Source organism: Myotis yumanensis, unplaced genomic scaffold (genome assembly GCF_028538775.1).
Source record: "Myotis yumanensis isolate MYYU_CA2020_CCGP unplaced genomic scaffold, mMyoYum1.0.hap1 SCAF_13, whole genome shotgun sequence".
In the NCBI taxonomy this organism is placed as follows: Eukaryota; Metazoa; Chordata; class Mammalia; order Chiroptera; family Vespertilionidae; genus Myotis; species Myotis yumanensis.
Window position 1 is genome coordinate 39,349,178 of NW_027223764.1, and position 18,543 is coordinate 39,367,720.

Consider the following 18,543-nt stretch of genomic DNA (forward strand, 5'->3'; position numbering starts at 1 on the left):
CTTTTTAAAAGCAATTATAGACACCATGACAGCATAAATGCATGCAGGCACAAATAATCCTTGTGAAAATGGAATTCTGCTAGAGGACCACTTATCTAGCTTTTTTGTTTAGTTTTCATATTGGGCACTAGAATCTTGACACATAATTAGATAAGGTTGACCCACTTCAGATCTCTATTGTAAGGATAACTATAGTAGTTTTATTTTTAACCCAGGACTTAAAGAACATAAAGAATTTTGAAGATTAATTAAATCTATACTTTGTAATAGAACCCGTTAACAGACTTCTCTACATACATCTGCTCACAAATATCAGTTTTGCCGTCCTCCTTACATAGCTCTTGTTCGTAACTCTTGACCATATGATTCATCGCAAGCATGTCAAACTCAGGGCCGGTGGAACACATGCCTGAAACAGGCATTTGGCCCACAGGCCACAAGTCTGACATGCCTATAGCAGTTCCTAACATTTGGTGTTAGATCTGTCATGCTCCTCTCAAAGTAAAGTCTTTGCCAATAAAAGTCTGTAATACTCAGATTAGTATTACCATGTAAGAAGCCATGCCAAAACCTCGTGGTTAAAAGCAACAAATTCTTCTCTCTCATGGTTCTGAGTTTGACTGACTCAGCCAGGATTTCATACATCAGGTCTCTATGCAGGAGCAGCCAAGGTCAAGCCTCAGCCATATGAAGGTCTTAACTGGCTAGATGTCCAAGACAGCATCCTCATAGGAGTGGCCCTTACTGCTGGCTTTGGCTGGGAACTCAGGGTAGGCTATCAAGCAGAGTGCCTACCTGGCTGTGACTTCACCATATGCATGGGCTCCTTACAGTATAGCAACTGCATTCTCAGAAGTAGGGTCCCAAGACTGAGCATTGCAAGGGACTTAGGTGGAATCTGAAAGACCTTTTATGACGTAACCCCAGAAGCTCCAGAATGTTGCTTCTGCCACATTTAATTGGTCGGGCAAGTTATTAAAACAGGCCCAGGTTCAAGAAGAAGAATATTAAATCTCACCCAGTGATGGAGGAAAGGCAAAGTCATACCAGAGAAAAACGCAAAATGGAAGATATTATTGTGGCCTTTTTTTTTGAAAATTCAATCCACCACATATGGAAAGTTTTGCTTTTCTCCAATGTGCCAGTATAAAATGCTAGTGGCCTATTTCACTGGCTAATAACAGAAACGGCAGAATTATGCTATAGTTCTTGGTTGCCCTGACCTAAGTATCCTGTGTATTTTTTCTTTTATTATATTTTTTACAGCAGCATTATTAAAGCTGAAGAAACATGAGATGATCAGGCAACAAAACACTGTGGCGAAGAAGGCATTTCTGCATAGCGCTGTGTTGTCCAATACAATAGCCCCTAACCACGTGGCCAATGAATATTTTCAATGAGGCTAGTCCAGATGGACTATAAATGTAAAATGCACACATTTCAGGGACTTAGTATTAAAAAGGAGTGTAAACTATCTCAGTGATAATGTTTATATTAATTAAATGTTGAAATGATACTTTGCATATACTGAACTACCTAAATTATTCTCATTAGTTTTACCTGTTTCTTTTACTATATGTGGCTACTAGAGAATTTTAAATTATATAGGTGGATCACATATTATTCTAGCTCGCATAACATTTCCATTACAAAGCACTGGCTCAGAAAATAAACTAAATCATATTTTCCATTGTGTACAACCACAACAATTCATGGTGTTTACACCATTAAATGGTCTTCAGGCATTTTAATTACTTCATGTTAAATATTATGTGAGATATATAAGCACATTCAAAATCAATATTTGGTATTTCTATAAAACTCTGATTACCTTCCCTGACATATATATAACTCATATTTAATATATCTATAAGTTTACTATATAATTGCAGCAATTCATTTCACATAGAATTTCAATTTTCTATTTCTGCTGAACAAATTATCACAAACTTAAGTGTCTTCAACAATGGCCACTTCCTCCATCTTTAAAGCCAAAAATCGTGGATTTATCTCCCACACCACACCATACACACACACACACACACACACACACACACATCTCTCTCTCTCTCTCTCACACACACACACACACACACACACATACATTCTCTCTCTCTCTCTCTTTTTCTCTTACTCTCTTCTTCCACCTCATCTCTAATTCAGCCAAGAAAAGTTATCTGTTTTTAAGGACTCATGTAATTAGACTGGGGTCACCCATTTAATTCAGGAAAATCTCTCCTCCTCAAGGCCCCTGCACTCAATCACATTTTCAAGATTTCTTATACTATGCGTACTGGTATCCACAGGGTCCAAGGACTAAGATGTGGACATCTGTGTAAGGGAGAGGGGTGGGGGGACGAGAGGTCAGTATTCTGATTACCATATAGGAGTCAACTTTTTACAGGGAGATAAAAGTCCTTATAGATACATCCTTGTCATATGTAAGTGAAAGAAAAGTAATTTTTTCACATGAGGCATAGTGCCCTCAGACTGAATCATATTCAAAATCCAAATCCACTAGTGTACTAAGTATTTACTCCATATTTGTATAAATGTCAAACTAAAACAGTTAAAAGCTACTCTGGAACGTTAAAGCAAAAAACTGTTGGTCGAGTTCTTAGATACAAAGAATGAGTTATCTCTAAGGAAAGCATAAGTCAAATTGTTAGCATAGGTAGCTAGTTGGTTAAAGAAGGGAGCAAATGGAATCGGACATTAAGCCTGATTCGCTAGAAAGCCACAGCATTCACAGGCTCACAGGGTACAGCCACATCCTCCACCAGAGATCAATAAACTGAAAAACATAGTTTTCAACATAATCAACCACTCAAAAGCCAGCCAGCCAGCACTGCAGTGTAATGGAAAATTTTAAGATTTTTAAATTGTAAAGCAGCTAATACAGTGTACCTGATCTAATAATGGATTAATTCTAATATGCAGCCCATGCCAAAACAAGAAAAAGAAAGAAAGAAAATAAATTTTGAAGCTGCCTTTACATTTTTATAATTTTAATTCTAACCTGTCTCTAGTATTCAAAGAGTTATTGCATATAGATCATCCTAACTGCTTTACCTTATCATCATGAGAAATAAGGGTGAAATAATTTCCAAAATGAATTTTTAGGAGAGAAGTGAAGGCCTTATATGGAAGAAAAACCCCATAATATATCTTTGTTGGCTTTATTGAATCTTTATAATACTCCAAGACAGGGAATGCATTAAACCCGACATGCAATAAAATAGATCTCTGAATAACAAAAGCCATTCAATTTGATTATCTACTCACTCAACAAATATAGAATGAGAACCTACAATGTGCGTTCACATGAGCTACCTGGCGAAGAAAATATTGAGCAAGTGAGAGGTCTAGAAATGGGAACTGGTCCCTGAATACAGTCCAGGCCTGACTCTTTTATACTACCAGAGCCATCCCTTGCTCAACTCTCTAATATCCCCCTATAGTAAAGTATTAATCTGAGAGCTAACTTCTCCAATAATTCTACATCTCCTGAAAATCCTCCCCAGCAAGACATCTAAACTTAAGAACATCAACATAATTTCAACCCTTAGAAATATATGTGTCTGATTCTTAAGAACTAAAGCATGATGGCCATTCACTTCCAGCTATATTTTCACCAATTGTAGAAATACCACCCTTTAAAAACAACTGATTCCCCTCTACCCCTCCTTCGTGGGAGGGCCTCCTTATTCTCCCTCATCAACATGAAGAATTCCTTTAATTACACTGTAAATCAGAGAAGATGGACTAGACCTAACCCATACTGGAAGTACAACAAAATCAGCAGATATAACTTAGAAAAATACACCTCTAATTTTAAAAGACAAAAGTTAAACTTTTTCTGATTCAAAATGTTCTCTGGAATATATACTTTTCATTGAATTTATTGGGATGATATTGGTTAAGAAAATTATATAGGTTTTAGGTGTACAATTCCATAATACATCATCTGTATATTGTATTGTGTGTTCAACACCCCAAGCCTCCTTCCATCAACATTTATCCCCCCTATACCCTCTTCGCCCTCCCCCCAATGCCCTGTTCCTTTGGTAATCACCATACTGCTGTCTGTGTCCATGATGGGGTTTTTGTTTTCTGTTTGTTTGCTTGCTTGCTTGCTTCCTTGCTTGGCTAAGCCCTTCTCCTTTTTCACCCAGCCCCTCAAACCGCTCTGGAGTATATTTTTTAATAAGTACAACTCCTGTTTTGGAATATGACTGGATGTGGATCCAAATGTACAGAGTGATGAGAAAATTTTGTTTCCGAATATTCACATTGATCCTTAGAAGAGACCTGTACTCTGCAAAAGCAGGCCTTTTATAACAGGCAGTGCATCATATAAATTTACTAAATATTTGAAACTCATTTCATTTAATGTCAGGGAAGCTGCTTCTCCATTACATGGCATATATAGAATGCAATAATTTCACCGATTCTTTCATTTATTCAAAAGTACAATTCAGCTTTTTCCAAATCCGAGGCATTATGCCTAGGGCTTGCGGTAAAACAGGAAATAAAGCAGACACGTTATCTGCCAGCATGGAGCTTAAAGTGAGTAAGGAATACTAACTAAAAACAGGTCTGAAATGCAAGGATTAATGATACTTCCACCGACGAGACTAGGGAAGACTGGCATTACTTACTAGAGGTCCTGGGCCTCCCAGAGATGTCCATATCCTCATTCCCAGAACCTGTGAAAGTGTGTTACATGGCAAAAGGATGTAATTAAGAGTAATTACAAAAGGATGTAATTAAGAGTCAGGGCCTTGAGATGACATAATTACCCTGGATCATCGGGAAGGGCCCTATTTATCATCACCACATGAGTCCTAAAAAGTAGAGAACATTTCCTGGCTGCAGCCAGAGAAATAGATGCGAGGACAGAAGCAGAGTCAGAGAAATGTGACGTAGCTGGCTCTGCTGCAGGCAGAGGGCCACGAGCCAGGGGATGCAGGTGGCCTCTGGAAGCTACGGCTGGAAAGGGCAAGGGAATGGATTCTGCCCTAAAGCCGCCAAAGAAGGATGCAGCCCTGCTGACACTTCCGCTTTCAACCTGGGGAGACTTGTGTCCAACTTTGACCCACAGAGCTGTTAATAATCTGTGTTATGTAAGCCACTAAGTTTGTGGGAATTTGTTACGGTAGCAATAGAAAACCAAATTTTATATATATATTATATGTGACACATATAATATATATACACAAATTTAAAAGAAGAAAAGTATTAGAGCAAACATATATAATCATTAATACTGTTAAGTGGTTGTCTGTTTTATTTGTTATTGACCCATCTGGTCTCATTTCCTACTAATTTCTTACCAATGTGACAAGACAATGAACTTACTGAATAATAGCTTCAGTGAAAAAAAAAAAATGATTGAGCCCTAACCGGTTTGGCTCAGTGGATAGAGTGTCGGCCTGCAGACTGAAGGGTCCCAGGTTTGATTCTGGTCAAGGGCATGTACCTTGGTTGCGGGAACATCCCCAGTTAGATCTGTTTAAGGAGGTAAAGTTATACTCAAACTGGTCATGTGAATTGAGTATGAAAAAAACATAAATTGCATTTATTTCCTACTTCTCTGGGCTCCTTACACCTGCAAAATTTGAAGCCTTGAAACCACATTCACATAAGAGATCCACAGATTTTGAGGAGTATTATTCCTGCTTTAAGTGTTTATGATTATCTTTATTGTAGCTGAATTATCATCAAGTAGTTACTCTATCGATATAGCTCAATTACAAAAGCTGCTAATTGGAAAAGCAAACCAGGTCCAACAAAAGAGAAACAATATTCCTTAAATTAGGAAGCTGAGGACTTAAGTACAGGAGCTGTCCTAAAATCTTTGAGAGAACCGAGAAAGATTGGAGTTCAGGTAGTCCCCCAGGAAAGTGCATTTCCTTTCATTAAAGATGATGAAACAGCGATAGGGGAACATCTTTTGTGATATAAACCTAGAGTAAAAATAAACCTGGAAATATGTTCTGATCATTTATTCCACAGTTTTCCAGATTGGTTCCTGTTTTTAATTCTAATGTTCATTAGCTCAGTCAGACACTAGTATTAGGCATAAAATTCTGCATTTTTAGATGAAAAGAAACTGTTACATTGCTTTTGGAGTGCTTTTTCATAGTACTGTAAGTTTATTTTTTTATTATGAATAGGTTGTACTCATCAATGAAATGTTTCCATGGTGTGTGAATGAATGGACATCTGACCCTGTGGACCACCATAAATTTAGTTCCTCCCACTCTGACTTCTACACCAACATCAGAACAAATCATCAGACGGAACCCACACACACAATGTCTTTTCTTTCCAAAGGGGAAAAAAATGCCTTCCTCAACAAGTATTTGACATTTGCTCTAAGAGAAAGGCATATATAGTATTCTTAGATCACCCAAAGAACATGCCCTCAACTCTTTCCTCTCCTCTGTTCCTGTTCTCACCATGAACCCTCCCTCCATATTCTTTCCACACTTATCATATAAATACAGTAAATAAACTTCAAATTAATTGCTTCAGGCATGTTGTCGTTTTAATTTAAAAGACTGAGAAACAGCAAGCACTAAATTCAATTTACCTGTATCCAAATGATAATTACTGAGCACCTGCTATGCTAAGCGCCAGGAACACAGTCCCCAGTCTCCTCGGGCTCCTGGCTAGTGGAGCAGGCAGACAAGCAAACAGAGGAATCCCATCTGGGATAAGAGCTCTAAAGGGGGAAATGCCATGAGGGAGATATTGCTGGGGGTATTTGCCCTTCTTTGCCAGCGGGGAAAAGAGAAAACATGAGGGAAGGAGGAAGAAAGAAGAAAACAACCTCCATCAAGTATAAATAGTGATGCAATTTAATCAACTAAATAACCAAGAAATATTTGGGTTCCTACAATTAAGTTTACCCTTAAACATGATAAAATTGAGATAATGATCTGGACAAGCTTTAAAAAAAGCTACTTACCTTTCATCTGCGTTATTTATTATAAACAAAAAAGTCGCTTTCCACTTCACTCTTCTAACACAGAACTTACCTTGTTTTAAAATGAAAATATCTAACAGAAAGATATTAGTAACATAAGTTTTGTGTACTTGACTCCTTGAAACTGAACACAAGATTAAATCCTCAATAAGTAAAAGAGCAAGAAGACATAGAAAAGTGCAAACCTATTTTCAGTGCCTTACTTAGCATATTTGATACCGGGAGCCCATCCTTTTTAAACACCTCTCTCCTCTATATAACAAAATTACATTTCCATAATAATCTCAAATAATCACTATTTTCCTAATTTGTTCTTTAACTTTAAAGTGATAGACAATTTTCAAAAAGAGAATACATTTCAAAGTTATAACTCAAATTCAATGAAATATTTCACGAATGAAATTTACACTTACCTAACAAAAATATTACCCCTCAGAATTCAGTTCCATGATTATAATTTTTAAATTAAAAACAAACCTCCGTGATCACATAAAATAACAAAATTAAAGTAACTCCAGTTCTTTGTCTTTGTAATCATTGTGTCATCCCTGTCAATTTTGAATCTGCTGTTTCAGTGCAGAAAGACTATACTGTTTACTAAAGGATAGTCATTAAAGTGTGCTAATTTGAATTATATACACATATTATTAAAACAACAACTACAGCCAATTGTTTAGAATTTAGAATAATTATGTGGAAAACATTTTACCAGTGACATTTAGAATTGGAGGTACATGGTGATAATATAAAGCAGACCAATATATATATATATATATATATATATATATATATATATATATATATATCAGACCGACTTTTAGTTGGTTTTATAAATTTCTAGAAACATTGTACCTTCTTCATGATTGCATCCTAGGCAGAATGCTCCCATAACTTCACCTTTGGTATGAATAGTTTTCAACCCAAATAATTTGTAAGCCAAAGTGGAAGAAACCATAAAACCACTGCTATTTTTATGTGACGTATGTTTATTATGTACAGAACCAGCTTCAGGGGCCTGTGACTGTGCACAGAGCTCTCTGCTCAAAAAGGCCTACCTTGGCTTTTTAAAAAATTCTTTATTGTTGAAAGTATTATATATGTCTCCTTTTTCCCCCATTGACCTCTCCCAGCCAGCTCCTGTCTCCCAATACAGGCCCTCACCCCTCTATTGTTTGTGTCCATTGGTTATGCTTGTATGCATGTATACAAGTCCTTTGGTTTTTAATGTTCTGCTACCACAGTGTTCATATTCTTTACACCTTTACCTTTGAAGTTGTGTATTAAGCGAAGTCCTATGGGGCAATGAAACATGTACCCTAGACTCACATGCAGGCAGAGGTCCTCAGCCTATTCCCCCACCCAGTGCTTGCTGCCACCATTCACTCCTGGTAGGGTCCTTGGCACAGTCAAGGTGGGTTGGGGTTATAGGTCAAGTACAGAAACACCTGTAGGGTCTGCATGCTCCCACAAGTATCCCTATGCTCTAGAGAACCTAACACTAAATAGCAAATAAAAATAACTTTCTCATGTCAACTGAGACTGTGAATAAAGGAAAAAAGTGCTCCCACCCCCTGACCCTAACCCCACTTTTGAACAACAGGCTTTGCATTTTCAGTTTTGCACTGGGCTCTACAATTATGTAGCCATCCTTGTGCATGCATGCGTCTGAGTATGTGCATGTGCATTTGTTTGTGTTTGTATCTTAAAGAATAAAATAAGTTTATATATGGTAAAATAATTGTATCTATAATTTTGTATATTTATGTATAAAATAAGTTTACATGTAACTTGAGGGTATTTTTATCTATAAAGGTGAATATAATGTACAAGTACACAGATCAGGAGAGAAGAAATTCCAATACAATATAACCTTCTGAGTTTTTTATAATGGATGCATTCCCTTAAAAAACCTTTAAGAATATTTTATATGTTAAAAATGGGGCTATTCTAGCTTAAGAAGCAGGACATGACACTATTAACATGTTCTTCTTATTAACATAATGTCCTTTAAAACTCTGATTTCTTTACAAATAAGAGATTGTTGGTCAGGTGCCAAAGTCATCAAGTATTAAGAACAAGGAGCTATATCAAGCATGTTGAAAAGTCCTTAAAACTCACTAAATTTTAGCACATACCAATTATTCACATAAATTACTTATACTGAACAATCACAATTCTTCAGTTTCACATTCAAAAAGTGATGTTTTGAAACTATTTTTATTCCATTTATAGTAAGGCAGATCAACAAAACATTCCAATTATAAACCTTTCATTTTGTTGAGCTCTTCTATTTAAAAAGACTTCATGATGATCAATACAGAGTTGACAACGAAGACTTCCTTCATTTTAAAAATGGCACTAAGATTTGAATGTAAGACTCCACGGATGGATATAAAATATTATATATATATATGTATATATATGGAATGAATATATAATATATGAATACATAAAATCTGAAAGCAAAAGGACTTTGAAGCATTTGTGCATTTGTCTAAATTTAGACAGCATTCCTAATATTCCTAAAAGATAGTTAAAACTGCCACAACTTGTAACATTTGAAAAGGGTCACGAGCCACCCGAACTAAATGAGCTTTTACATCTTCAAAAATGGTCCCTGATTCCCGCAGCAATGACTTCATCCGATACTATCTACATCCTGACTTTGATATTCACCAACTTCTGTCTGAGAATATGGTCCTTTTCTTAACCTTTTTATCCTTTAAATTGATGGACAGCTCCACTTTCCCTTCTCCAGTCCTGAATCCCTTCTTCAACTAATATTTAGTTACTATTTCAAACAAAGCAATCAAATGTAAACAACCTTCTGGTTAGATTCCATCCCTAGAAAATCCAATCTCACCACTTCACCCTGTGAGCACCCTGAGCAGAACTCGCTCAGCAAGCCAATCTATGGAAAATCGCACACTTACTTATCATTTGTCACATGTTCTACAGAGAAACTCGGCACATACCCAATGTACAGAATGGGGGAAACAGTTACTCACGTTGTTCATGTACTCGGAAAGCAGGTCCTGCAGAGCCTGGCGAATGGCGTTGCATTCTGCGATGATCCGCTCCCGATGGAAATCCCTGGTGCAGGAAGAGTCGGCCAACAGAGCAGCCCCGCTGATGATGGCTTCAAGGCGTTGCTCTAGGGATGGTCTTATTTCCTCCTCAGTCACTGTCAGTGGATCCAAGACAATTAAATTCTAAAGGCAAAACACATTCGGATGGTTAGAACTTCATAACATCCTATTTTTAAGAAAAACAAATATCATTTTGGTTTCACCTTCAGAAGTCAGATGTGATAAAGAAAATTGCATTTTTACTGCCTCACTCAGTTTACGCATAATTCTATGTGGCAATTATTATTCAGGGGAGTGACAAAAACTGTACAATTATGAGCACTGGTTCTAATATCAGACAGATCTGTGTTCAAATCTTGCCTTTCCCGCTCATCAACAGTGTGAACTTACTCAGGGGTCTTAGGTAGTCTGAGCCTCACCTTCCTGATCTGTAAAGTTTTAATATTAACATTGTGTGTCTCATTTTGTAAGAACAATGTGAGTGCTTGATACAGTGCATGGCACATTATTATTTACAATACTCACCTTTAAATAGAACTTCATTGTTCACATAATATTTTCACATATATAATCAAACCCTGACAACACTATAAAGAAGTGGGCAGAAAAGATATTGTTAAATTGATGATAAATGACTAAGACTGTTTCACCCAAGGTCACTGAGAAAATAATGGTAAAGTTCACACAAGTATCCAGGTCTAATAATATCTAATTCAATATTCATGTCATTACGCCTTACTATAAATCATACACTCTAATTAACTTTAACACTAACATATCAAAAAGAATTTTGAATTGTAATTATTTATTGAAAAAGTTAGACTCCATCTTTTTGTTGATCTATTATAACTTCCAGCTATTCCTACTATTGAAAATTGACATGGTATTTTTAAGGTTTCCATTAGATATAAGTCTCCAAACAAAAGAAGTCAAGATAATCTATAGTCTCTGAAGAAAAGATGAAAGGTGTGAGGGTCTAGGGGTTCTTTATTAAAATAGAGAGGAAGCTTTTCCAAAGTTCAGGCATAATGTGGCAATTAGAGAGTATCGAATAAAAGCTCTATGAAAAATCCTTAACATAAAATGGATACATAAAATAATCTTCAAATACTAGTATATAATTGACAATGAAGATTTCAAATGTGTGTGCATGTATAAATCAATATACACACAATAAACATCATTGATATTTAGAGTATATAATTATATAATTACATTTTAAATATACACATATGTAGAGAGAGCTCTATGTATATTGTGTATGTGTGTGTATAAAATCTTAAATTGATCATTGCACTATATTACATTATGATAAATATCTGGGAATCAAAAGTAGTCAGGATTAAATTTTAAAAGCTATAATTCCAGGAACAGGCTAGGAGGAGAAAATTATTACAGAAACAGAAATAATTTTAAAGCAATGAGAAAAAAAATATTAGTACTATGTAATGTTCACATATTATAGAATATAAAATATAAACTCAGTTTCTATTCAAACTAAACTCAGTTTAGTTTCAAAAAGGAAATAAAGTTTACAAATGCCAGATTTAGTATTTTTGCTATTCAATGCATAATCTTTTAGATGAGAAAATAATCCAACTATGGGCTTAGCCATCAGTCAAGGATTCATTTACCTTACCTCCTTATTTCACTTGTCATTTTTACCGTATCTTCCTTTGGCTCACTAACTTAGTACAGATTCCACTCCAATGTCCATAACAATAATTAATCCAATTAAAATCTTTTTTGAAAATGTCTCCACCGTGATATCATCACTAAGAAAAGACACTGAGGGCAACAGAATTGCTTTGATTGCTCGAATGCAATCAGAAGTGACAGGAACAGTTAACATGTCTCCAGCATTGTAATGATACAAAAAGTTAATTAAACTTCAAATCTGCTCACCTATAAGAATTGCAAAAAGAAACTAGTAATTTCAGGACGTGATTTTATGTCAGAAAACAGCCTCTATTCCAAGATTAAGTCATATCATTTCCTGCTCTATAGGGCCATTCCTCAAACTCTCTAGCCTTTGGATTTTCACTTGCATGACATTTAAGATTTTCCAGGCTCATCTGCACTGAAACCATGGCCTGCTCTGACATCTGATAGCCCCACACATGCCTCTTGATTCCTCTTTGACTACTGTCCTCTTATTCCCATTCAGTAACAGTTTTCACTAACCTTGTCATCAAATCAACAAAAAGGTATGTTTTTTTAAAAGTAACTTGAATATCCTATGAAATACCACTGGGTGTTTGAGACTTGCTGAAATTAATAATTATCTCTTAAGGCCTTCAGTAAGATGATGAAATAAGAATATCCATACCTCATACCCCCACAGAAACCGAGTTTCACAATGACTTATGAATGAGAATACCTTTATGAAAGCCTGGGAGTATAGCTGAGAGGTTCCTGCACACCAGTGGAGCAAAAAATAAATAAAAGAGCCGAAACCAGTTTGGCTCAGTGGATAGAGCATCGGCCTGCGGACTGAAGGGTCCCAGGATCGATTCCGGTCAAGGGCATGTACCTGGGTTGCGGACACATCCCCAGTTGGGGATGTGCAGGAGGCAGCTGATCGATGTTTCTCTCTCATCGATGTTTCTGACTCTCTCTCTCCCTTCCTCTCTGTAAAAAATCAATAAAATATATTTTTTAAAAAATAAATAAAAGAATAGAAGCACTGACAAGGATAAGAACAGTCATCCCTCTTCGAAGGCCAAAAGAGACTGTGGTGGCCAGTATTTCCCCATGGAAGAAAGTGAGAGCAAAGTGAGCACTCCTCCTCCCCTGACTCGTGGGATGCTGCCCAAGAAGCCCATTTCCATCTCTTCTCACCCATAACATTGAGAGGACTGGAACAGCTGAATAATTTTAGGAAAGGGAAGAGCAGAGAAAAGGGTAGAAGCTCACAGCACCCAATACATGGATCTCAACCAGCAGCAGATCCTACTAATTGTATAGCAGGTTCCAACAAGAGCCCCATCATCAAATCCAGTAGGACCCCTAACTGAAGACTCTACAACTAGGTGGTGTGCACCCCCAGCACTTCATGCACCACACCCTGCTGTAGCCAACCCCATAGTCCCCTGCAGATGATGTACTCAATTTCCACAAACAGCATATAAATACTAGCATCCAGCTGGATCTTTTAGATTGGCAGAGAGTACATAACATTAAACACTTCAGGGCATTACCCTAGGGAAAATTAGTAGGAGGCTCCCAGCACCCAGCCTGGGTTTGTGGTATCAAAAAAGGCACACAGTCTAAGATTTCCCCCTCAAGGGGAACAAGAGGAATGGAGCAGCAGCATTGATAGAAAAAAAAAAAAAATCTGAGAGACTTCAGTATCTCTAGCTTGGCTCACTAAAGCTAGTTAGGAAAGAGTTGAGGAAGTGACTGCTTCTTCAAATATAAAGATAACAGTGTCAGGTTTCAAAGGACCTGAAGAATCAAGGAAATATGATATCACCAAAGGAACAAAACAAACTCCAGTAGCTGTTCCCAAAGAAATGGAGATTTAATAATTGCCTTGGAAAAACTCAAAATAATTCAAAATTCATTTTTAAAAAGCTTAGTGAGAAAAGAGAGAACAGAGAGCCCTAACCAGTTTGGCTCAGTGGATAGAGTATCGGCCTGCGGACTGAAGGGTCCCGGGTTCAATTCTGGTCAAGGACATGTACCTTGGTTGTGGGCACATCCCCAGTAGGGGGGTATGCAGGAGGCAGCTGAACGATGTTTCTCTCTCATTGATGTTTCTAACTCTCTATCCCTCTCCCTTCCTCTCTGTAAAAAAATCAATAAAATATATTTTTTTAAAAAGAGAGCGAGAACAGAGATACACAACTCAACTAAATCAGGAAAACAATACATGTACAAATAAGAAGTTTAACCAAGAGATGGGAATCATAAAAAGAACCAAACAGAAATGCTGGAGCAGAATAATACAATGACTGAACTGCAAATCCACTAGAGAGGTTCAACAACAGACTAGAACATTCAAAAGAAAGAACCAATGAACTTAATGACAGATAATTTGAGTTATGTAGTCAGAGGCATACAAAAAATTTCAAATAAAAAAAGCCTACTGGACTTATGGGACACAATCCAAAAAAAAAAAAAAAAAAAATATATATATATATATAGTCATATGCTGCATAAAGATGCTTCAATCAATGATAAACCACATATACAATGGTGGTCCCATAAAAGCACAATAGAGCAGGAAAATTCCTATTACCTAGTTACATTGTAGCTACGATAACATTACATTGAAATGCATTACACATATGTTTGTATTGATGCTGGTTCAAACAAACCAAACAGCGGAATGACCATCCGGACGACCTTGACGACCATCCGGGACCACGCTATGACACCCACTGGTGCCAGGCCAGCCAAGGTAGGTGCAATGCGATTGGTTGGAGGCCCGGCCATCGCCCCATGATCGCCCTGCAGAGGGAGGCCCAGGTCACCGGACGGCAGGGCAATCAATTGGGGGGCTCCACAATCACCCCAAAGAGAGAGGCCCAGGCCACTGACCAGTGGGCTGTGGCAGGTGGGCAGGGCCTCCCTCTGTGAGGGAAACCCGGGTCCCGGGTGCCTGCCGGCGACTGGAGGAAAACCTGGGTCCTGGGTATCTGCCGGCAGCCGGAGGGATGCCCAGGTTCTGGGTGCCAGAGGGAGCCAGTGCCAGCAGCCGGGGGAAAGAAGGCCTACTCTTGCACTAATTTTGTGCATCGGGATTCTAATATGCTAAGTGCCCAGTGGACCAGTTGTCTGTTCAACCAATCTAAGTGTAATATGCTAATGATATGCTAAGGCAGATCAACCAGTTGCTATGATGCGCACTGACCACCAGGGGGCAGATGATCAACGCAGGAGCTGCCCCCTGGTGGTCAGTGCACTCCCACAGGGGGAGTGCCGCTCAGCCAGAAGCCAGGCTCATAGCTGGCGAGCGCAGCTGCAATGGCGGGAGCCTCTCCTGCTTCCGTGGCAGCGCTAAGGATGTCCAACTGCCAGCTTAGGCCTGCTCTCCTGTTCCCATCAGTCGAACATCCCCTGAGGGCTTCCAGACTGCAAGAGGGCATAGGCCGGGCTGAGGGGACCCCCCTCCCCAGTGTATGAATTTTGTGCACCGGGCCTCTAGTTATGATATAAAATACTTCAGATTCTGAACAAGGCTTTGGCCATGCCTGACCAGAACATCTAAGAAGTTAAAAAAAAATCTTAAACAAGCTGAAGCAGAAAATCAATATGGTTGTTTTAATAAACATGATGTAATAAATCTTACTCATCATTCACACACTTTATATTCTATGATGAGACTGATCCGATTTACATTCAAAACACAAAAAATCTTACACCTATTCTCCAAAGTGAAATTGCCTATCAAAAGAGATGTAGCTATAATTATAATCAAGTACCAACATTCTTCACAAAAATACATGCTACGCCTCATAGCAGCAAAAATAATAACCACATAGCATAAATGGGTTTCTCAAGCAACCACATTATCAATCTTCAGAGTGAGTGATAAAAAATGAAACAAAATTTCTCCTTAGATTATGAACAGAAAATGCTACTGAAAGAACTCACAGGCTCTCCTTTGTCTAGTATATCCCTTATTTTAATGCATTTCCACTTAAATAAACTAAAGAATAGAAGCTTTAGGTATAAAAAATATATAAAAGAAGGAAAAATGTGAGCAATAAAACTATAAATTAGCCAGACGATCAACACATTATTTGTGCTACTTTGGTAAATTAGTGTGATTTACAAAAAAAGTTAACTACATATTCAGCTATATTGTCAAAATGTATATAACTCACATTCTGTTATGTATTAATTAATATAACAGAAAAATAGAAAGTATCTTAGAAACACATTCAATATGCTTATAAAATAAATTGGATATGCAGCTTCCCTTAAAAATTTTTTTCCTAAATAATAGTTATAGAACATTCAAATACCCACTGAATATCATGATAGTGGTTATACCAGGACACCAATAAAAATATCAATCTATTTCATCAAAGGTAGTAACCTTTCTCCGGGGCATACCTCCTTCAGAATTCAGCAATTTGATCTATGCATAGCACCACATCATGAATTGTTTTTATCTGGTTATATAAGAAATAAAATAGCCGAAACCGGTGGCTCAGTGGATAGAGCGTCGGCCTGCGGACTGAAAGGTCCCAGGTTCGATTCCGGTCAAGGGCATGTACCTGGGTTGCGGGCACATCCCCAGTAGGGGATGTGCAAGAGGCGGCTGATCGATGTTTCTCTCTCATCGATGTTTCTAACTCTCTATCTCTCTCCCTTCCTCTCTGTAAAAAATCAATAAAATATATTTAAAAAAAAAAAGAACTCTTCTAATTTCAAAATCTCTGTTTAAAAGAATTGTAACATAAACATTTCCAAGAGGATGATGATTTTGTTCCAATATTAAATATAGCATTGAATGAATCTCAATATATCTTCTTACCAGAATATTGCTAACTAAGGCAATAAATATAGTTTAATTAAGGAGCAAGTTAAGTTTTTGTTATTATCTATCTGTTTATATGTTTGTTTTATCTCTGCTCATGGTCCGATTGTAAACCATGTGTAAAAAATCCTAAAATGAATGAATCCTACAATGAATTTAGAGAAAATATAATTTTTATACACAATAACATCACAAAAATAAACCATACACTCTCATATTTGTAATTCTCTCAGTAAGTAATATCATGTATATCCCGCCTTCTATGTCCATGCATTTCACTAATTGTAAACCTAATTGAATATAAATCTGCAAAATTTAAAGAAACATTTGAATAGTGCCTGCCATTTCCAAGGTTTACGTCAGCGCTTATGCCTGTGGAGTTCTCCCAGAAAACAACTCATTGGCAAAGGGAAGAAGAGATACAAATAGGACAATTGGAAAAAATGAGTAACCCCATTTGTGTTCTATTTTCTTTTTTTTTTTTTTTTTTAATATATTTTATTGATTTTTTACAGAGAGGAAGGGAGAGAGATAGAGAGTTAGAAACATCAATGAGAGAGAAACATCGACCAGCTGCCTCCTGCACATCTCCCACCGGGGATGTGCCTGCAACCCAGGTACATGCCCTTGACCGGAATCGAACCCGGGACCTTTCAATCCGCAGGCCGACGCTCTATCCACTGAGCCAAACCGGTTTCGGCTGTGTTCTATTTTCATTTGATTCTACCTTTACTTCTGTCTATAATTATATCCTTTGGGAGAAATAGCAGGCTAAGTACAAGCCCTGGATTCATAAGGACTGTAAATGGTAGAGCATAGAAGAAAAGAGTAGCTAATAAACTGTGAACTCTCACAGTTACGTCTGAAAAACAATGACTGGTAGGTGGTAACAATTTCTTAATAACAGCACCCTTCAGGTGCTCCTTCTGTGCTCCCTGCCTCCTTCCTCTGTTTTCTAGAGTGCTACTATTCAAAGATTGTAGAGATGATATTCTGAATATTTTGAAGTTACAACCAACAAAGATATTCTTGGCATGAGAAGGATTAAGAATCTGCTCTTTTCCTGGAGTTGAATACATAGTTAGAAATAAGTTAAGTCAAATGTCTCTAAGTAATTTTCTAGTTAACTGGGGTTAAAGAAAAAAATTACTTTGCTCTAGTCCAGTGGTTCTCAACCTTGGCTGCACATTAGAATCACCTAGTAATCTTTTTAAAATCCTGATTTCTGGCCTCATCCTCTGGAATTTCTGTTTGTTTGTTATGGGATGGGGCCACAACATTTAGTAACAAAGAAACAGAATTTCTGGAGGATGAGGCCCAGAAATCAGGATTTTAAAGAGATTCCCAGGTGATTCTAATGTGCAGCCAAGGTTGAGAACCACTGCTCTAGGCATTGTGTTTGAAAATCTATCTTTGGAATGTATTCGCCTGTATTAAGTGCCACAAAATAATCATTTTAGATTCTTTATAAAGACCACAGTCTTGATAAGAAATTGGGATAAAAATTGTATTGGCCATATACTCTAGGGTACTGTGCAAAAGAAGTTTCTGATGATGAAAATGTTCTGTATCTACAATGGCCAATACTAGCTTCATGTAACTATTAAATACTTAATGCGTGGCTAATACAACTGAGGAACTGAATTTTTAAATTTACTTCATTATGATTTATTTAACCTTAAATTCAAATACCTACATGAGACAACTGGCTATTATATTACACATCACAGCTTTGGAAACTGCTTTTCATTTTATTTTCCATAACATGAGATTGTTTTGTTATGATAGCCTCTTAGCAGCATTTTACTAGATAAAAGGTAGTGATGACCCCTATGTTTAGGAGGAAGAACCCAGTATCTCTATACTGTCATTTGTTGCTTACAAAAACTCCCCTACAAAATAAGCCCACCATAGGGGCCTATATCTACACCAAAAGTGGTTGGCTGATTGAGATTAAAAGCACTATT

At 37.3% G+C, this 18,543-nt stretch overlaps 1 protein-coding gene across 5 annotated transcripts in view; it reads right to left on the reverse strand.

The window, feature by feature from the left end:
* CTNNA3 (catenin alpha 3) overlaps positions 1-18,543 on the reverse strand; it is a 1,374,069-nt gene that overhangs the window by 1,027,105 nt on the left and 328,421 nt on the right. For all 5 annotated transcript variants that reach the window (XM_070432843.1, XM_070432842.1, XM_070432840.1 and 2 more), the window contains exon 7: positions 10,003-10,206. In XM_070432843.1, the coding sequence (XP_070288944.1) occupies positions 10,003-10,206 (204 nt within the window). The remainder of the gene's footprint in view (positions 1-10,002; positions 10,207-18,543) is intronic.